The 22,766-nt window shown below is 42.7% G+C and overlaps 1 protein-coding gene across 1 annotated transcript in view; it reads left to right on the forward strand.

The window, feature by feature from the left end:
- plppr2a (phospholipid phosphatase related 2a) overlaps positions 1-22,766 on the forward strand; it is a 51,918-nt gene that overhangs the window by 14,644 nt on the left and 14,508 nt on the right. The window contains exon 2 of the mRNA XM_008283755.1: positions 9,761-9,949. Within this exon, the coding sequence (XP_008281977.1) occupies positions 9,761-9,949 (189 nt within the window). The remainder of the gene's footprint in view (positions 1-9,760; positions 9,950-22,766) is intronic.

Below are 22,766 nucleotides of genomic sequence, written 5' to 3' on the forward strand. Positions count from 1 at the left end.
TGTAGTTTGTCCACATCACAACCGATCACCACAATTCCAGCAACGTTCAATGTCCTGACGCCTAGCAAAGTCTCCCGGCCGCAAGTTTTGCGGAATGAACGTCTGGGATAGACAAGACACTCAAAAGGTTCACTTTCGTTGCCTCCTGAAGGGGGCGCTGCATCTATGTGCATCACCATCACCATGGCAACCCCATCTAATCTGTCCCTTACAAGTCCCCCAAATAAAGGAAATGTCCCACCTTTGATTGGAGGAGAGATCCCCAACATTCACCTGTAGGCATCCACAGTAAAGTCAGCACAAGAATGAATTTGGTCGTTTGCCGACATGATGACGAAATTCTGCCACACAGATGTTTTTTTGTTATGATTATTGTGACCCAAAATATAATAGTCGGCAATATTGTCATGATATGAATATACCTTTGTGAAATGCTGCTTCTAAAGTTAAAATACAGTCAATCAACCTCACACAATGTTTGACTTAAACCTAAATGTGAACCATATCGCAGCTTTGTAGGATTATGCAAAACAACTCACATTCATGTCGGGGCAGAAACCCCCAATTAGCCTCAGGACAGATCACTGCTAATTACTTTAAACGTTCAATACAGGATGTGATCAAGAAATTGAGAGACTGCGCCTATAAAAAGCAGAAACCCCACTGGAATAACTTTGGCCATTAATCCCTTCAAACTAGTCTCCTTAAGCACAGATAAACTGCTCCCAGTGCTCCTGCAGCATCTCAACCACTCTAGAAATCCTGTTCTGACCGTTTGCAGATGCACATTTGCAATTTCACCAGGGATCTTAAACTTATAATAACTCCAAGACTGCAGAAGGTGTATCAGGACACCATTGCAACCAATGGGACGCTTGTCATTTGGTTGATATTTACAAAGTTGTGCATCATGAATTTGTGTCACAGGGTCAGATTATCAACGCCGAGGTTCCACTGTAACATAATGAGGTGTCAGGAGAACAGCCACGGGTGGTCATTGTCTGTTAAAAACACGAAGTTCAAGTTTAAAGATTGCTGTTTTGATGCAGCCTTTTGGAGCTTATAGGGAGGATTCCACTTGTTGCAGGAGCTCTGGGAGCAGTGTGTCGCTGCACAAGGACGCTACTTCAAAAGAGATGGTGACCAAATTTACATCTGGTGCTTTTGCAAAAACAGAGAACTCCATCTTCACAAACCTTCAGAACTTTTCCATCGTCCACCTGAGACAGTATCAATCAAGTTATCTCTATTTTTGTCATTTCTACTGAGTCAAATCCACTCAACTTCAGTTTGATTGATATGATCTCGAGCAAACAACAAAAAAATAAGTTTTTGCAAATGAACGCTTTTATTATTTTATAGAATAATGTTGGAATTTCTTAATTGCACCCGCTGGAAGGACTGAAGGATGAATGACAGCTACAGTAAACCAATGTGTGGTGTTGTTACCATCTCATGCTGTTTCTCCACATTAAGGCTGAAGAAGAAGTACATAAGGTATCATGAGGAACATCTCTGCTGTCGAGGTTTTCTTACAAGACTCCCCATTAACGGACTCCGCTCTATATTTAGAAGGTCGTCATCACAGAACTGTCCCTTCATATCGATAAAGTATTAATGCAGTTCATCAAGTATGGCTAACCATGTCAGTCTGTCTCTTCCCGTTTGTGCAGAAACAACATGATTTGTGCGGCTTTTAGTCGCCGCGCTGAAGGAAGCAGGCAGAGTGATGGTGTTTTAGGATCTGTGCTGAACTCGCCGCGGTGGGTCCTTGGCACGCCGTTGGCTGTTGCTGTTCCCTGGACTCGTTCCCGTAATGCTTTCCATCTATCTGCGCCGTGCTTTTCAGACGTCTTGATGTCGCTGCCGTCGCGAGCCCTTCGCTGCCTCTTGGCGTCGCGCTCGTTAGAACTGGGCGCCGTCTGCCAGTCCGGCAGCTGATGTTGAAATTCAGAGGCTCAAATGTGAAATATTCAGCAAAGTTTAAAAAAAATAGGATAAATAAACGATGCTGGAGGACTGGAGGAGAAATGGAGGGTTGAGTGACGGATGTGGAGGGACAGAAGAAAAAAGGGAAAGTCTGGGTTTTTTTTAAAACAATGTTTGTCTTTAAAGAGAAAGGGGGCAGTTGAAAGAAAAACACGCTGTGACATTTCTATTGTCATACACGCTGATATCAGGTAGAAGAGGATATTCATCTGAGAAAGGGCAAGAGCTGGTCCTGTAGCGCCGTTGGGAATGTGACAGCGCTGAATACTGTGGCCTTTCAGAGGAGGATAATGTGCAACTCGAGCTCCATTTTCTTGACTCAGTTTGTCTGATGTGAGTTTTTAAGACTGGTGTGTCTCTGGTGCAAACAAGCTCTCAAACGGTTACAGCAGTTACACTACTGCAAGTTTTTTGAGCTGATTTTGGACAATCGCAATGAGCTTAATCCAAATATGACACTGGTTTTGCTCAATGAGGTCAAAATTTTGATCTGATGCAGTTTACTTACCGTTACAAATGTTTACGCTCATCAACTTGTGGATCATGTAGCTCATGAAAAGGATTAGAAAATGACATTTATTCCTCGAAAATCCGATTTCATATGAGAAATCTGAAAATAAATCAATCGCTAATGTCAAAAAATTTAATCGATTTAGTGGCAGAATCGATTTTTGGCATTAAAACCTGACCTGATACAGAAAAGCAGACGTCACTTATGGATTCAGCGTTGCAAAAAAAAATCCTAGACACCTTCAAAAGTGTTTTTTTGTAACCCAGTGTTATCATCCTCAACAGGTTGTGGTGTTATCTATACCGTACCTGTCATATCAGCCGTTCAGCAAATGTGTTAGCTGATGTCATCAGTGGTGCAGAAAGCATTCGATTCTTCTTCTACCTGCAGGATGTTGTATCTTGGATTCAAAGCTGTTGTTTTGCTTTTTGTTTTTTTGTAAATCGGAAAAATAGGACTAATGAAATTACCATGAACCCGACCGTTCACACCCTTCTGCTTCTGCTAAATTTTTCCTCGTAGCACGTATTAAGTGAAGCCACACAATCTGACCTCCCCAACAATGCTGCAAAGAGAAAACCAGTTCTGAATTCACATCAGATTTAATCAGAGTTACAATCTGCATGGAGTTCCGAATCTCCACACCCGTTACTCTTGTTTGAATCACACATATCACAACACGTATCATTAGAAAGAGCAGAGCCAGACCTTTTTCATGATGCTCACCACATATTTGTGCATACTATAATAGCCACATTTTGAAAACAGACCAAATGCAGAATCACTGTGGTTCTGATTTTACCAGATTCCACACAATTATGAAAAGGTTTCTCTGCTGCAGGATTTTTACAGTAAGATACTTGCAAAACCACAATATCATCATAGGGAACGCGTTCTTCTTGATATAAAACCTGATATGAATGTATTATCATTTCAAGACAGTGGAAGATCTGAACAGCCCTCACAGTGACTAAAACACAAGCTTAAAAGTAAAGGTAGTATTAAACATTGCAAACAGCCCGAGCTCATGTGTTTAAGTGTTAAAAACTACATCTTTTTTTTTTTTAAATCAATCTTGTAGAACGGGTTAACTCACACTACACATTTTTTTTTCCTGCTGCACACCAAGAACTTGCGACTTCTCAGCTCACACTGAACGTATGAAGCTGTAAGTAGGTTTTGTCCACTGACAGTTCCCATAAAGTGATGAAGAGGATAAAAAAAAACAGAGAAAACAACATTGCAGAAAGTAGAGTTAACTTTAAGGTAAATATTATTATGTTGCACTTGACGTGAGAGGCATTTTTATTTAAAATTTTATCTAATTCTATCTTATTTGTTTGTATACATTTTTGAAATAAGTGTTATTTTATTAGTTTTTTTTCGCATCTGTACCTAAAACATAACCCCAAAAACCAACACACATACCTATTCGTGTACTTTACTGTTACTATATTCTGCTTTTAGATGGAAATATCATGAGATTTAGTATAAATAACACTATACCCAGACCCTGAATCTGACTGACTTTGGTAGACTTTTCCTGTAGTGCTACAATAAGTTGGTGAATTTCGGTGCAGTAATAGTGGTCAGAGGATAAAACCCTAAAGACAACATAAGTCAGCAACAAGACCGTCACTCAGGAGACGGGGGTTTGTGTCCAGTGTGAGGCCTTCATTGTTAGATTTGTTTTAGGAAAATGGAACAGTTTTGGTTCAAATACAAAACTTTGACAACAGCTGGCAAAAAAAGATGGCAAAAATTAGTTTGTTATACATCACAAACAAATATATAATAATTATTTGTTTCCCTCAAACATATTTGAAAATGCAGTCCAGCAGTATAACATATTTTGAGAGAGAGGTCTGCTAACATGTATACCTACTTAATATTTGCACACCGTTGCCCATAAAGTTGGAATAATTTTAGTTTTCAGACACATTCCTCCTTTTTATTTATATTCACACACATCAGTCATCACTTCTGACCAGGTGCAATGATCACACACTGAGTCCCAGTTACCAGGTGAAACCAATTCTGACTTCAGGATGTGACTGAAGAGTGGGACGTCCTGCCCACGGACACCATCAACCAGCTGGTGGACAGCAGGCCACCATGTCTGATCCATGTCAGGGGCGGCCTTACTCAGTATCAGTGACATTTAAAGAGTCATATTGGACATTCTAATGCATGGAATCTCCTCGAATATGTGTTTCCTGTTATATGAGGTTGAAAAATGGAAACAAAACCTTTAATCCTATTGTTCAGTATCTCCTATTTTGTTTAGGCCTGAATACACAGTTTGCAAAAAGTTAATTGTGGTTTGAGTTTTACTGTGATAAGTAATGTTTGTATACTAGGATATCAATAAAGTTTTGAAAAGATAAACACTTTATCTATCTAGACTAAGTCACATTGTCACAACTCCAAACTGGTGTCATGTGACTTTGCTTCACTATAATTCACCACCATCCTTCCAGCTTAACTCAATTTTTTACAGCAGTCTGCAAGAAACATCCACGAAGGATGTGTTCTCCATTAAACATGTTATAAAGTCAAGTTCAACCCTGAAACCACAGCAGATGCATATTTATCCTGTCAGTGAGCAAAGTGACCTTTGTGAGGGCGCTCCAGAGATGACTATATTATCTGAACGTTTATTATTCACAGCATTACTTAAAGTGTACCTCACTGTCGAAGTGTAACTGTAGGGGAATCGAGGTATAGTGATTCTCTCTTTAACAACATAATCTGTTTCTTAAATTAAATCAGCCAAGTTAAGGTAGCTCAGGTTTAAATGTGTGAATTTAATTACAGTCCACTGTCTTGTCATTCACAATGGATCCGACATGAAGAGCAGATAAACCCTCTTCGTTTCTCACCCACCCAAATCAACGACAAACTGATTTCCCGAAACCGGTTTCGAAACACTCCGATACCTGAAATAATCGAGTCGGTTTAGTGTCGGGACGTGTGACGCGCTAATGCCTCGGTAATCTGACAGGCGTCAAGTGCATCTTCAAAGCGGCGACGTGAACGGAGGGGCTCAGAGGGAGATGATGACATCCGCGGAAGGCTCGAGAATAGAAGAAGACACTCCTCAGTCTCCGCTCGCTTTTCACGCTCGTAACAGGCGGCGTCACGTCTCCTAGTGACAGCTCCAAACTCCAACTGTCTTAATGTGACCTTTCATCTTGACAAGCCGCCGCTCTTTTATGCTATTGATCCGCCCTTCCATCCCCCCTACGCTAAAATAGGTCAGAGCAGGAACGCTGAAGCTTGTCCTTTTTCCTGTTAATGGTTGCTTTTTTTTTTTTGGGATGAGGTCAAGAAAGAAAAATAAGAAAGGAGTGGGAGGAAAAGTGTGAAAGAGTGCTGAAGGGAGGGCGAGGTAGGGAGTCGCCAGGGTGTGAATAAGCTGCCGTCACCCACATCAGAGGTGACAACAAAGCAACATGCCAACATCTGGCCAATCTGTACCATCAGGAATGAGTTTAAAGGATCAGAATGGTGGAAGTAGCTGCAAAAACACACTTGGCGTGCTGGATTTCATGCTGCCTCTGTCAAAAACAAGGTGCCAAAATTAGAAGACGACTCTCAAAACGTTGGATTTGCTCGTCAAAGTTCAACAAACGTGACCCGCGAAAAAAAAAAATCTCTTTCTTCAGTCTTTTTTTTCCCCCCCTGTGGTAATTAAGGATGCTCGCTATGCTTTCCATACTCGACTAACACATCCTGTAATTATGCTGATGATTTTTAAGGCGGCGCTGTGAATTAGCGCCGTTCTCACCGCGAAGCAATCACGAGCGTGAGTCAGAGCCCCTTCGCAATATGCCGGCTGAATGCAGGGGAGGAGCTATCGAACAGGAAAACAAGGCAGCGCTTTATGAGTCACACGTATACAACACCTCCTCTCGCCCAAAGCAAACCCACCAAAGAGCTCCCATCGGATATGTGTGTGTGTGTGTGTGCAGCTCGCCACCTCCAACACACACCTGCACAGAAAGTGCACACGTTTGCTATCAGAAGTTCTCACCAGAAGACATGCAGTAAAAATCAACACTGCTCTTACACAAAGACCGGTCTGTAAAAAAACAAAAAAAAAAGCACCTTTTTGTTTTTTTTTTGAAAGTGCTAAAAATGCAGAATATTACAAACCTGGTTCCTCAGTGATTCCTTCACCATGACAACCACAGATAGCAAAGCACTCAAGGGAGGCACGCATGAAGGATGATTTGACATAAATAAAGACACAATAGGGGGAAAAAAATAAAAATAAAAAAACAAAGCTCATCGTTTATGAATACACCAACCCCTGTGCTTGTGTGTGAATGTGTCACGTGGGGCTCTTTGCCGTCTGCATAGGCGGGTGTTTATCTGCTTACAGACAGAATGTGTGTGACGGTGTGTGTTTGTGTGCACGCCTTGTGTATATATATGTGGACCTACGTGACGGCAAGTTCATGTCTGGTCAGAGTGCAGATGCATTTCATCCAGTCGTGATCAAGTCTTAAATTTCCCCAAAAATGGTTTGTGAATGATGTTGAAGAGAACATCCAGACAGGTGATTGGAGGAGGAAATCTGTGCTTATTAGCTATAAATCTTATTAGCTCTCGGCATTAAATTTGCATTGATTGCATTTTAATATTTTTATATGTGCAACATTTTAAGTCATATCTATTCACTTTTTATTTAATTGTTTTTAAACAACCTGCAGTTTTACCGTTTTGGTTTAGTCCTACCAATCTCAGAAGCAGCAGCAGGCAGCTATTTTCTGCAACAAACGATTAAATAAACCTGCTGTACATGACCTATAGGGCTGCAGGCTGGCTCTCATGCAGCCAAATCCTTATTGGCTGGACAATCAACAATATTACCTTCATAAGTGGAGAGCGTTACATCAGTAGCCTCCCAGGGTTAGTCCACTATTTTTGCATTTTTACATTAACTCGGAGTCAGATCAAAACTAATTGACATGAATGTGGCTAAAACAGATGACCGACTCACACTGTTAGATCATCTAAAAACTGCCAGCAACTTGTTTGCATTCCTTAAAAGTCCTCTATGACTTGTAATAGCTTTATTTTCAGAAATCGTATGAATATGAGCAGGTGAAGATGGACGTAGTGCCTGTGTCAGAAAGGTGAAGAGAAAACCTGCATTCTGTCTAACAGCCAGCAGGGGGCGACTTCTGTCGTTGAAGAAACAAGTCCAGTTTTATAGAAAGTCTATGAATAAATGAGTGTAATTCGCACTTGATTTGTTACCTCGGTAAACATTTGCCTGACGAGTTTATGGTCTCAATTGTTAGTTTTAAGTCCCTTTTAATACAGTATGGTGTTAATTTTGTAAATTATGGTTCCAATTAGAGGAAAATAGGGCGACTATGAGACTGACACCCCTCTAGTGACGACCACATTCCAAAACTCAAGGCGTCATAACAGTTCATAACCAGTGGGTGGCATCCCGATAACAAAGTCCATCTTTAATATAAAGTCTACAGTCTGCTGTGAGTCTGTTGTTATCTTCCCAGTATAATATAACCAGGCTACAATGATGTAACAGCTTTTTATTCATTTAGGCGAATGAGACGAGCAGGTAGAGTGCACTCATGGTGAGTTTATCCAGAGATAAGCTGCACTTGTTTTTTTTTCCCTCCACAACCAATCGATTGGTTGAAGACGAGGTACAATTCCTGTGGACAAAGATTAACTACAGCCACCAAATGGCCAACAGAGAAAAGATACCAACTAGTTCATTAAGACAGATAATTAGCAGCCAAAGATCTCCTTCAAGGGTAGGTGGATACCCAAACAGAGCTACGAGAAGAACGAATGTCGACTTGCATTCATTAGATGCATAAAGACACAAGTTTGAATAGATGCTGATGTTTGCTGGGTGTATAAATCGGCAACTGTTTGCTAACAAGTTTGCAACTTTATAGAGGATAACAGGCTAATTTTGTGTTTACAGCCTACTTTATTACCCTTAACACCTAATAAATACACCAAAAAAACCCTCTGCAACAGTTTAAATGGGGCAAATATTTGCTATTTGTCCACATTCTTTTCACATAGTCGCCAACAATAAAGAGCCTGTGGTTTGTGTATCAGTGTTATTTGTGAAGCCGGCGCCGTCCTCCGTGTACGCTGTACGTAGTCCATTTGGTGCTCACTTTTTACTCAGACCTGCCAGAAGTGATTTTTTGTATTTGGTCGTTGTGGGGCAGCGAGCTGTGAAGCTGTGGTCCAGCGACCACCAATCAGAGCTCTTTTCACTGCTGTGTTTCTGCTTAATGCGCCGCTCGCACACATTAAAGCCAAATCACCAAATAGAGACGCTAAATGTTTTTGGAATATTACTACCAATCCATCCATTAAAGACTGAATAATTTGTCTTTATTACGAGCAAATGTGGATGCTTTTTTTTTTTTTTTATTGCGATTTGTAGTGCGTATTTGAAACAAACACTCCAGAAGCCCATCTCGTCGGCACACTTCAGGCTCCATTAGAAACATCGTTTAATGCAGCGATGATCTCTTCGCCGTGCAGAAACACAAGCGTGCGTGGACGCTGGTGGAAGTATTTTTAGAACTTTTTTTCGCTTTAGACAACAGCTGATGGTTCGAACCACGTGTCTGCAGAAACACACTCCTGTGCACATGCTCTCGCCGCCACACACACTCACACATTTCACACACACACACACACATGCAGCATCTACAAATACACCCACAGCTCAACTGTAGTAGATTTCATGAGTGCCAGCAGCATAAAGGCTGCTCCCTCTTCCTCTCCCTCCCACCTCCCATCTTCTTCTTCTTCTCTCTCTCGCTTCATCGCTCTCTCTCATTCTCTCTGCAATTCTTTGTTTTTGCTGCTTGATGTGCAGCGGAACCCTCTTTTATTCTTTTTTTTTTACTTCCCCCCTCCTGTTTTCATCTCTTGAAGAAAGAAAACCTCCATCTTCACATTTCCTCTGTTTCTTGTCTCTCTCTCTCTCTCTGTCGCTCTCTCACCTTCTATCTTGCCTCCAAACACTGAACCTCTCACTCTCTCTGGCTCCTTATTTCCTATGCATCTCCCCGTGACTGAGGGGAACAGGGACTCGACTCTCCCCTCTTCCTCTCCCGCCGCTCCTCCTCCTCCTCCTCCTCCTCCTACTCCTCCTCCTACTCCTCCTCCACCGCCGCCTCTACCTCCTCTGCTTCACCTCTCGTCCTCTCGCATCCTAACGGAGGGATAATGTTCTATTTCCAGCTGGTGATCATGGCTGGGACGGTGCTGCTGGCTTACTACTTCGAGTACACGGACACCTTCCCCGTGCACATCCAGGGCTTCTTCTGCTACGACAAGACCTTCTCTAAGCCCTACCCCGGTCCGGACGACACCAGCAAGATCCCCCCGGTGCTCATCTACTCGCTCGTCACAGCCATCCCCACCCTCACGGTAAGAGTTTGTTTATTTGCAAGCGGGTGAAGTCGAGGCGTAGCGGAGGGGGAGATGCTTCCTGAGAAATCGTGCAAGTGAATAAAAACGCAAAAGTTGAGGTGGTTCTGTTAGATTTGTTCCCTGAAGTGTAGGAGAAGGCTTTGTACTTGTTACGGTTGTGAGTTTTTTGCAGGCTGTGTGTGCTGCACCGAGCAGATTGGTGAGCTGCATGGAGGTAGCCCCCCCTCCATATCTGACAGGCAGGTGCATGTGTGTGCATGGAGTAGAAACTGAGAATCAACTCGGACTACGTAGATCTAATAGGAATAGGCAGACAGGTCATTAGAGAAAGAAAGAGAGAGAGAGAGAAGCAGCGAAAGGGAGGAAGAGTCGGAGAAAGAAAGAAAGAAAGAGTAAAACTTGGAGCTGAGACAGAACGATAATGGCAGGCAACAGATGCTGTCTGAAAAGAAAAACCCCAGATGATAGGTGAGAAAAAGACACAATGAGCACAAAGGAAGACAATTTCAAGGGGGGCATGTGCTGTTTTTTTCTTCTTCTTCTTCTTCTTCTTTTTTTGTAAGTATGGATGTGTGTATACGAGTGTGTGTGTGTGTGTGTGTGTGTGTGTGTGTGTGTGTGTGTGTGAGGGAGGTTTGCTGTTGAGCCTCGAGTGAGAAGGAAGGCAGTGAGCCTGAAATGTGTAACACCTGGCACTGAGCACAGACACAAACCTGAACAGCTTACATCCCCGGCATAATGCAAAAAAAAAAAATGCCACAGACAGAACCAGCCAACATCCGCAATATAAAGGACACAAATAACCTGACCGGATTACACGCACAGACAAAAAAGCCACAGCAAAGACAAGAGTACCTTACAAATGGAGCAAACACAGATGATGTGTGTGTGCAGACGTTTGATGTCCAGGAGAAAGTCTGTGGACCGTTATGATGTGGCATCACTGCTTATAGTTTGTCCCACAACCACAGGACACCCTGATTAAGAGTTAGGACTTATCTGTGTTTCCACCCGGACCGGACGAAGCAATATGCACGAGTAGTCATTTAATAGCTTCACATAAATGTTTGCATGAACTAGTAAGTGATAAAGTTGATGTATTTCGCTCTGCATAATTGTGGTATTGATTTAAGAACTGTACGAGAGGAAGTGGAGTCAGAAAAAAAAGCCTTAAAAGCTTACTATTAACTTTTGTGGAGAACAGGGAAGCTTGTTTATCTTATGTCGTGCCATCCTTGACTTTATTTGTTTCCTCCCTTGTAAATTTGTTAAGGGAATTATTAAAAATTCATATTAATAAACTGCATCATGCAGCTCTGAAAATGCTGAAGCCTGCATTCCTTTCATTGGCCAGCAGGGGGCGACTGATTGTATGTAAGTCTATTAAGAAATGACCCTATTTCTCCCTTGATCTGTTACTTCAGTAAACATTTTCCCCATGAGTTTATGGTCTCAATCACTAGTTTAAAGTCTCTTTCAACACAGCATGATGCTCATTTTGTTAATTATGATCCCTTTTAGAGTGAACCAGATGATAAAGCAGCCTATGTTTTAGGGTGTTGCTACCTTGTGATTGACACGTCCCGACCACATGGCCACGCCTGGTATCCTGGTGTTCTCAGTCCAAGATGGTCAAATTCTAGCCTCAAGGCTTCACAACAGTCATCCACAAACCAGTGGGTGACGTCACAGTGGCTACATCCATCTTTTATATATATAGTCTATGGTCATACTGCATTGCCCTCTAATGGCACCAGTAATTATGATGAGAGCAAGACAGAAAGTTGATTGATGATGTTATAGCGCAACACAGTCATGCAGGGAGTAGGTCAGGGTGGATGGATGGGTCAACATCAAAACATCAAACCAGCCGACTTTACGATTGTTCCCAAAACTAAGTTATTGTTGTAGTCTTAGTGACGCAGTTCCCCTGAGACTAATGTTTCTCCAAACCTAATCAGGTAGTTGTTGTGCCTAAACTTAACCAGAATCATTGCGTTGTCACATCATGACAGTAACCATGAAAAAAAGAATATTGGCAATTTTACCAACAAAAAGTTTCTACATTTTTTTTAGGTGGTTTTGGACCTTTTTGAAAAATAGTTAGTGAGCTTCATTGTAGATGGAAACACCTTTTCCCAATAAGTTCTGACCTCGTGAACATTTATCTTCTGTAATTGATCAGCTGTCTCTGAAAGGACACCGTGAGAAAAACAAAACGAGCTTACTCACACTTTCTCTGTTTTTTTTTCTTTGTGAGGCACTGAAACTCCAGAGAAGAGTAGCTCCAAGGAGATTAGTGTATATTTAGCAGGGTTTTAGCAGCAATAATTCAACAATATCTCAAAGGAAATTGTAAAGTTTTATCCTTTTTTAAGCTGACATATGAATTAATAATTACAACTTTCCCTGGTGACCAAAATTCCTCATTTTTCTGTCATATATAACCAAGGTGACCAACTGGTTTTCTTTCCAGTTTGGGACTTTTACTTCATCTGCCCTTTTTTTTTTTCTAACATAGCATGAATCACCATTTTCTGACAACACAACACAAACTAGCCTTTTTGCTTGTGAGCAGTTAAACAAACCGTAAGCCTTACAAGCCCGACTCACATTTCATTTGCTTCAGATTCGCTTCACGGTAATGCGGGAACATGGCTAGTGATTTGTAACAGGTTTGTGGTGCATAAGCAAAAAGACGTCTCGCTAACGGAGTCATCAGATAAAGACGGCACCGAGTTTCTTGGAAAACTGTGTGTTGTTCTGGAGCGCATGGACTAGCAGTGTTGGTTTATTTAGTGGTTCTATTTTTGTGTCAGTGTGTGGTGGTTAGGAATAAATTATTAACAATGCAGGTGAAGTCCTTACCTTCATAACACAATGGAATATAAGAGTCACACCCGTACCTATACCCAAATGATTTAGACGCAGTTTCTTCCACTGAATTTAAAAGCGCTGCTGATATACGGCGGTTTAACTCGGTTGCATAAAGCTACACTCGCTAATCCAAAACAAGTGGACCTTTAATAAAGCTGCCCTATCAGAGGCTAAATTACTTTGGATGTTTGAACTGGGTCAGAGAACATTACTTACATCAGCTAGTCTGTCCTAACCTGTGCTGACAGAGGCCTTGGTGTGTAACAAGCAGCAGAGTAAATCATAGCAGTAACTCCCTGCGATAGCACCAGTCTGGTGCCATTTGTTGCTGGTTCCAGAGGAGCTTTATCTCTTTTTGTCCGCCGCAGCAGCAAATCTGAGGCTTGTGTTTGGCGATAAAGTCCCTGCGCTGTATAAAAGCCAACCAGTGTTTAATAAAAGTCATAGAGCTGTCACCTTTTTTTGTGGTTTTAGGTAAGAGGTCGGGATTTATCATAGCATTATGCGTCCATAATGATATGTACCGATGCATTTAGCACAGTTCGACTGACTTTTGGTTTTAAACGCATCTTAATAGCTCTGACTTCAAGGACAGAGATGTGTTATTATTGTTATTGCCGCCTCTAATTGCAGATTAGAGTGTGGACGTGATTATTTGAACTGACCGGAGGAGACCCTGTCTGGCAGAGTCACTGAAGGTAATCAGCCACCAGGGTGTTTGGGTCGGCGCCAGAGTCGTCCGGGCCCAACAGAGGGCAGTCTAGCACTCTGTCAGCTCCCAGTAGGGTCCCAACATTTAATTAAAGTCATCAATCACCTTTTGAAAGTTTCAGCACTAAGAGCCAATCCTCTGCTTGGAGGCCGTAACATAAGAGAAGGGACCCGGCGTATTCCCTCCTCCTCCGTCACACGGATAATGATGTGTAGGCAAGCGTCTGATTCTAACTTTCTAACTTGTACCACAAAGTTGCCGTTGATCTGAAATGTCAGTGGAGGGAAATAAACTAAACCATTATTATTTCTAGTTTGTTTTTAAAAGTCTCCAAAGCCAATGAGTGATGGGCAACATCATTGTTCTAAGTGCATGTCCAGGATGTCCAAAAAGTTTGTTAGATGCACCTGGAAGCTCCGCGGTCTAAGACAACAATCCTGCATTAAATCCTGCCTTCATGATGGCTATTTTGTTCAGTGTTACAATAAATTATCCTGTGGTGTTTCTAATAGTTCTCCCACCTTGTTTATATCAAATGTTAGGATTTATTGGATGACTGCTTCTTAGGCTACAACAGTGGATCCACGAGGAAACACTGATTTTGTTTGTGGGGTAAAGAAAACTTTGTCAAATTTGGATTGTGTCCTGGTCAGATTTCTATGGCAGCAAACTCACCAAAATGTCCTTTTTCTCAAATCAGTTTAGTCCAAAATTAAGTATTTGCTTTAATCATTACAGCATACAACACCATCTATTGTATATCTAATATTGTAAATGATTAATACCATGACGAATATAGGAATATACTAAGTATATAGTAAAAGGTAAGTTTAAAGTAACTTCTCCATCACCAAAACTGTTTTTTTAGACTGCAGGAATTTAGGTCAGGCACCAGGTGGCTGCAACGTCTGCAGAAACAACCCCGTAGTCCAAAAGTTTTGGCTGTGGTGCACACTCCGAATGCATTAAAATGACAAATAGTAGTTCCTGGACGATACGCCACGTCTATGAACATGTAGGAAATAGAACAATGGAGCTTTGCCGTGTTAGCCTATATGGTGAAGATATGTTAAAGGTGTTAATGCTAGAGAGGAACCACTGCTGCTCGATGAGAACAAAGCAAGAAGGCAGAAAAATGGCGCTCGAGTTTAACCAGAGTCAAGACCTGCCGGCAGTTTTCAGGAGCAGGTACATTTTTCAACCCCATAGCAGCCCCGAAAGAGTTCGTACAGGGGCGAGTTATGACGCTGGAAACTACACAAAGGTTTGAGTTGCCCTAAAATGGCCCACAAGTTCCTGCAGTGGAAAACAGGCTAATGGCTCCAACCTGATTGTTGAACAGGTTGAGGGGTAAGGAAGCAGTAGGAAGGTTAATTCTGTGATTATTTAAAGCTCCTTTGGACTTGATTATATGCAAAGAATTAACTAGTTTGTGGAAGTTTTGCATACACGATGAATTTGCGCTGATTCATCTTGTAAAGACACCTGAACCCCTGCAGTAGGTCACAACATTTCCCTGTTTGCAATCAAAAACTGTACATCGCTATCGTATTTGTTTTAAACCAGCAAACCGTTCGTCCGCCTTTTTATTAATTCTGGCAGAACGCTGTCAGGTTGCATCCCAAGGCGACTACCGTCTCTGCAGTAACGCTGAAGTTCGTCACGTAAACACACACTTGAGTTTGGTTCATTTTAAGGGCATCTTGAAAGTTTGCCTAATGGAGCTTGTGAGCCTGTTAAGCCTGGGATGAATTAACTTATCTAGCCAAGATCCAGCCTGACAGTGTGCGCCCAAATGTGTGTTCACTCTCCGTAAATCCTTCCTTTGATCAGTTTGAGCTTTTCTCTTTCCCTCTGTCTTTGTTGCATGTCCGTTCTCCGCGACCTTCCCCGTTCCTCACTCCACTACATCTCATCCACGCTGACCTTTTTGCCTTCATGTTCTATTCATTTCCCTCTTCCCTGCGCAATTTAGGCGCTTCTGTGTGGAGTCTCGCTTTTCTTTCTTTATTTGGAAATCGCTTTTCAACCGCCCTCGGTCTGATAGCACTTACTACTTTTTTTTTTCCTGATGCTTACCCCTTCTGCCATCCAAGATCGTCTCCACTCTCATCAACACCTCTCCTTCCTTTTTAAACTCTTTATTCGTTGCCCTCTCTGACCTCGCCTCGCACCTATGCTTGTCTCATCTACCAATTAGCGCGTGTCATCTGGGAGCTGGTGGGTCTTCTCACCTTGTTTTCTTTACAATCTGTGACAGTGCTGATCACGTAGATCTCACAGGAAAACATCAAAATGTTGTTCTTCTGTCCCACTTTCAGATGCGGAGGAGAGTAAGTCTTTTATGTAAGTGCAGTCACACTGAGATAAAAGAATACTTAGCTAAATAAATAGGGGGAAAAAAGTCACCTTTCAGCGATGCGCTGCTCTGACTCATCCCGTTGAAGTCAAGGCGATGCATTCAAAGACGGGTCACATCCATGCACAGCTACGCTGCTGTGAGAAGGAAAATTCAAGCTGCAGAATTTATGCCAAAAATATTACTTATACTTGTTATCGCTTCATCCTATGTAACACCAGGTAAAATGTTGATTTAAAGAGTTTCTAATGCGACACCTAGATTTGCAAGATACCCGATAAATGTTCATAATGTCCCATTAAAGAGACATAATTAATTTTTTAGAACGTTTTGCAATGTTTTGGTTTCATAACCCATTAGATAATGATTTTATAACATTTAGAAACTCAATAACTACAACTTATATAGATATGTTTACACACAGTTTTTATATGGATTAAAGCCGAGGTAGGCAGTGTTTCTGTTGGTCAAGTTATAGTCATTGAACAGACCTTATTGTTGCATCTTATTTTTAAAGTAGTCATAGAGGACAGTAGACTTCTACACCCCCTATTGGCTTAATATTTAGGCTCTAAAAGGCCGACCCTGTGACAGGAGATAAAAGCCAATAACAGGACCGGCTGGTTGGATTTTGTTACCAATAGATATAGATCAGGGCTGCAAGGTGGGTCGGTGGTTAGCACTGTTGCCTCGCAGCTAGAAGGTCATCGCTTCCTGTCCCGGTGGGGGCATGGAGTCTCCATGTTCTCCTCGTGCAGCGTGGGTTCTCTCCGGGTTCTCCGGCTTCCTCCCACAGTCCAAAAACATGTTGAGGTTAATTGGTGATTCTAAATTGTCCGTAGGTGTGAATGTGAGTGTGCTTGGTTGTCTGTCTCTAAGTGTAGCCCTGTGATAGACTGGTTACCTGTCCAGGTGAACCTGCCTTCACCCTGAGTCAGCTGGGATAGACTCAAGACCCCCATGACCCTGGTGAGGATTAAGTGTTGTATAGATAATGGATGGATAGATATAGATCAGATTCTTCCATTCTTCTTGAGCTGTACGAGGCTAAGCTAATGTATTGCTTGACTTGGTGGGTGGGGCATTTTAGGGCGACCTGAATCTTCGTGAATGTTTCGACTGCAAGAACCGACCCCGTAGAGCCTCTTTCGTTTCATTTCCAGGGGAGACAAAGGTACTTATTGCAGAGTAGGTACGTACTTCAATGTGGCTTTGAAAAACTGGGCAGGACATTGATTGGTTAAACTCAAAGAAGACAAATGCTGATTGGTTAAACTAAGAGAGGACAACAAATTTAGCCTCCTCGATGTCCTCGTCCTTGAGTGTCCGTCTTTTTCTCTCGAACATTGGCATCGACAACATGAAATTCACCACACAGGCAAACACAACAAACCTCTTTGCCGACATGCTAATAGAACGCATTATTGTCCAAACCGTCAGATCCTTCACCAACATAAAGACCGAAAGGGCCAATCATGGGCCCTTGTTTAAAATGTTTGCACCACTTGCTGCAGTGGAAAGCAGGAACATATTGACATTGACTTTGGCTGTTCTATGCAGTTTGTAACCACGTTGGATGCTCACTGTGTTTGAAATGTGCTACAGCAAAGTAAATAAATAGAATAATCTTGCTTTGCTGACCATCCTCAATGCCCATCATTTTTTACTCCGGTGTAAAGACGACATCGCAAACATCATAAACGCACTATTGACTAACAGGAAGTTGTCTTCCCGTCTCTTCCACTAGCTTCTGTAAGTCAGTCCCATTTAGTCTTCCTTTCATCTGTCTTTTTGAAAAAAAAAAAAATGTGTTCCTGGGTTTTTACTTTAAGATAAATTACCATCCGCTACGGCAGTTCCGATTAAAAGCTGAAACCTTTGAAAAGTTAAACAACGATTAATCACTCAATAAATAGTGCCGGCTTGTTTGAAATTCATTCACCAACATCTCCCCCTTCCAGCAGTCCTTTCACTCCTCGTCTCTGCTCCTTCTAGTTTAATCAGACCTTCAGAATGTTTACAGCCTTCACTCACTGCAGGTTTCACAGTTTGTTTTGTGAATAATAACTGAAATTGTGTCAAGGTCTTGATGGCAATTCAGTAATTTGCCATGACCCCTTTTTATAAATGCTCCAACGCTGGTTAAACATCTTGTGATATCCTCAGAATTTCTGTGTGAAAGTGTTTTTTTCCTGTTGGCAGCACATTGTAAATGCCCTGTACATTTTTAACTGACATTTCTCAGAGGTGCCCCGCCAGCATCCTCGCCTCCTTCACCATAATGTCAGTGTGCTGACATTAAACTGCACTTTGGCTCAACCGTGACCTCATGCCAGCCCCCGAAAGAAAACTCACACACGATTGTCCAGACAGAAATCAATGCGTTTGAATTCTGCCTTTTTTCTCGAAAGCTCTCTGCTGTCCGTCTTCTCGTTCTTTAATTTCATGCCACATCTCTTTTTTGCGGGCTTCAAACGCAGACACTATGTAGGCCTAACCCAGGTTAATGAGACAGATGGCAGGGTGGGATCCATGGTGGGAGAGAGGGGGGCATCAATTGCCACGACGGTGGCTGCCATGGGAGCATATGTGTCTGGGTGAAAGCTTTCTGGCTTCTGCCCCCTCGACTTCTGTTCCGTAGTTTTGCGAGGGCAGGGAAATGAGAAAGCGAGGAGGAGAGCGTGCAATAAGACGAGATGCGACGTTAACACGGGGCGAAAGTTGTGATATTGAAGGGAGATGCAGCCGAAGAGAGAAAATTAATGTAAAAAAAAGGAACTGATAGGAGTTCTATTCATGGAAAGAGGAGGTTGTTTTCTTCGCCGCACATTAGAGAGGCTCTATCTGTCCTATCTATCTGTGCCGCTGATATCCATACAGACGGATTCACCACAGTCCCCACTCGGCCTGGAACACAATAACGGCTCTCATCAAACCGCTCACGATGATAATCAGCCTTCCCGAGCTCGCGCGGGATTGCATCACCGTTTTTTGATACTTCATCAACAATCTCCTTGTTCCCGCCGTCACCTTCTCTTTTCTCCGTCGGCCCCGGCTCACGTTCGCTCCCTCTGTAGTTTAAAGTTGCGCCGGCTGCTCCGTTTTTTTTTCTTTTTTGGGGGGCCCAAGGCGGTTATTGCATCACCCTGATTGGCTATGCAGCGACCGGAGCGAGAGAGATAGAGTTTTTGCGCCTTCCTGTTTCCTATCTAGTGGTTACGGCAGAAGTCACCCTTTCCTGTGAAATGAGATTAGACTGAACAGGGGTTGTCATTTCTGCTTCTTAGCTTTGATCCATTTTTCACTCAGGCGGAGAGAAGAGGCACCTCAGGGGTCCTGCGTGGCTGGTGGACTGCCATGCTACACTCAGTGCCTCAGACATCTCTGACAAACACCGGTGCCCAATCTGCATTCACCACAGGGGTGCATCCCGCCTCGACACCCTCTATTCTTACATCTTTTCCATGCGAGCCACTGGACCAAATCCGTGAGCGTTTGACTCAGACTCACGCGTGTTCTCGGCAGAAAATTATCAAGGAAAGATGAAAAGGCAACAAAACAGGAGGGGGGGCGTGAGTTCTGTAATGAATGAAAGTGAGAAAAGGCAAGAATGAATTAGTGGGGAAGCAGAAGATATCTGTAAAGGATGCTCACTTGTCTAGGAAGGTTTTCTTACGCCATAAGAATGCATCCATAGTTTGCAAAAACTGGCATTTTTTCATCATGGACAGAGAACACAGAACTGCTGATAAAATGTTTGAGAGAAGAGAGTCAGCACCTTTAAGTCTGAGGGCACGGCTCTTTGTTGGAAAATGGTTTCTTTGGGTGTGCTGCCCCAAGCGAAGCAGTTTAAGTGTCTTCTTTAGGTGTAATGGTAAAATGGAGCACGAGGCAGACAAAAGAAGTGGTGCGGCGTCAGCAGTAATGTCGGCAATGCATCGGACCGCCGTGGTGAAGAGGGAGCTGAGCCGGAGGATTAAGTTTCTAGCCCTCACCTATGTCATGGACATTTAGAATGAATTTCCTTTGTGGAGTTGCTGGCCTCAGTCTTAGATTTAGTGTGAGGAGCTCTTTATCCAGAGGAAGTTCAGAGTACCTGTTCCTTCATTTCTAAAGGAGCCAGCTGAGGTGGTTCAGGTGTCTGAGTAGGACACCTCCTGTGTACCTTTCTTTGGAAACATTCTAGGCAACTGTGGCTCAGGTGGTAGAGTGGGTTGTCCTCCAATCGCAAGGTTGGCGGTTCGATCCCCCGCCCCTCCACAGTCGAAGTGTCCTTGCAGGCCTTGCATGGTGCCATTGGTGTATGAATGTGTGTGTGAATGGGTGAATGAAAAACGTTGCTTTGGATAGAAGCGCTATATAAGTGACCATTTACCAAATGTAACTGGGAGGAAACCTCAGGGTAGATCCAAAACTTCCTGGAAGGATTAAATATCTCATCTGGCCTGGCAACTCCTGAGCATCCCCCAGGAGGAACCAGAACAGTCTCTGTTCTTTCATGTCTAAAGGAGCTTGTTGAGGTGGTTTAGGTGTATGAATCAAATGCCTCCTGGTTGCTTTCATTTGGAAGTGTTCTTGGTACATTAAACTGGGAGGAGGCCTCAGGGTAGCTCCAAAACTTGCTCAGCTCGTTAATGCTTTCTAATGTTTGAAGGTGGAGGCTTGCATGTCTAATTACAGCGATAACTTTGGTATTTTTGGAACACTTTCTTGCAGAGAGTGAACTGAAGCCACTGTTATGCCTTTTAAAGTCAATATGAAGCCACTACAGCCAGTTAGCTTAGCTTAGCGCAAAAGCTCAAAATAGCAGAAAGAGCTAATCTGGGTCTATCCAAAGATAGCAGAATCTACCTACCGTTATCTCTAAAGGTCACTAATTAACACTTTCCTAACTCATCTGTGTAAAACGAAAAGCGTGAAAAAGCAACACATTTTTAATGAGGCTTTACGCGCCCGGCTGTTTCTTGAATGGATGCAACGGTGAGGCTGTTACCAACGAGTTAAAACGATGTACAATAATGCTGGATTACATAAGCATCATTTCCTGTGCATGCGTGTGAAGACAGTTTGACACCTTTGGGAGCAGCAGACTCTGCCATTAATCTATGAGAACAACAGTCGGAAGACGTAATTACAGAACGGAAAATAAAAAGACTAATACCAAAAAAACAATTGCAGACCATGTATAGTGTCAAGGAAAAGGTTTGATTTAATGAAAGTCTCTAATCATTTTAATGACATTTGGAGAAGGTGTCTCAGATCTATATATAGTTATCTTCAGTCCAACAAGTGGCCTCTGGGATTCTAGAGAAGTATTGTTCATAGTTAGCGTATTTAGCATATTCTCCCCCCATCTCCTCACACACAGAGCAGCAGACCAAGACGAGATATTCACTGATTTTGACAGAAAGTGTACTGGACTGACTCTACCTGAAGTCCCCGAGCTCACGGGAATAACAGATAAAAAATCAATTGCCTCTTCTCTGCAAAAGAGGAAAATTATTATTGAGCCTGTTGTTAGCGTCATGAGGCCGACCCCAACTCCACGACCAAAGAATCCCAGAATGACTCACTGTAAACAAACAACGTACAAGGACGTATATTGAGGGACGGAGAATAAAAACCTGTATGATAAGAGATATAACGCGGCTATAGGTTCCAGCGATGAATGTTTTTTTAAGGCGTGCAACAGAACAGGAAGATAAAGGGGGGCATGAAATTGAAGTGGGTAAAAATAGAAGGAGACAGATAAAGAATATATAACCTACTTTTCCTTCCAGTGTGAGAAAAAAAACAAAACAAAGAAAGGTAAAACAGGAAAAGAGAGATTAAAGTGTAAGAGGGGAATCAGTGATGCTGCGAGGCGATGATGAAGAGGTTGTGCTTCTATAAGATGGAATATGGAACGGCGTGACACTACAAACAAGTGTTTGGGTGTCTGGACAGATGCTCGGCGGGCTAACAGTGGTTGTGATGTGCAGTCACACTCGGCACAGGAGGAGGAGGAGGTGTGTGTTTTTACAGATGCAGTACGGTTTGTGTGAAGTGCCCCACGGCCTCGTGAACGCAACCGTGTTTGCACTTATGCATCGTGTGTCTATCCATCCATGAGTGAGATCATGTTCTTTCCTCTCCATCCTCCTCCATTACGCCATTTCATTGTTTCCAAACTACCCTGTCCCTGTCTCATTAGATGCATCCAGCCTGTGTTTTCAGCCACTCGCTCTCCTGTTAGCACCCATTCCTCACACCGAGGCGCACACGGGAGTAAAGGTGGCGGTGATCCTGATGCATTCAGACAAGTGCAGCGTCTTTCGCATCATCCATTAGTCCAAATCTCACGTGTGCGCCGCGCCGCAGAGATTGAGGTCGCTGTAGATGACGGCGGATAATGGGATGATAGTGGCAGCGGGGCGTCTCTTCGTACTTTACATATGAAAAAGTTTCTCAAATGTGTCAGAAGCATTTTTTTTTTTTATTACGACTGCAGAGCTTTGCCTCATCGAAGCGGCTCCGCAGTTGTTCCATGTGATACGAGAGCCGTGACACGCTTTCATTGTTCGCCAGAGACGGACTGAATCTCTCATGACAAAAGGTTCATGTGAGCGTTTATGTAGCACTGATGCTTCCCACCGTTTACAGTTTCAACGCATAGGATTGTTGAGAAATTGAGTAAATTCAAACAGAAGCTCTGAAAGTAGAAGCTAAGATTTGTTTTCCTTTAGTGGGATATTACAATTGCTTCATCTCTGTGTAGCTCTATTAGATAGAAATATATCTATTGATAAACTGTTAAAGTTTTGGGCCAAACCTCTGAAGAACCAGTCTGTGTTCGCTTACGAAGCTAACATGAGGTCCAGTCTGTT

Source organism: Stegastes partitus, unplaced genomic scaffold, assembly GCF_000690725.1.
Source record: "Stegastes partitus isolate 25-593 unplaced genomic scaffold, Stegastes_partitus-1.0.2 Scaffold326, whole genome shotgun sequence".
NCBI classification, from domain to species: Eukaryota; Metazoa; Chordata; class Actinopteri; family Pomacentridae; genus Stegastes; species Stegastes partitus.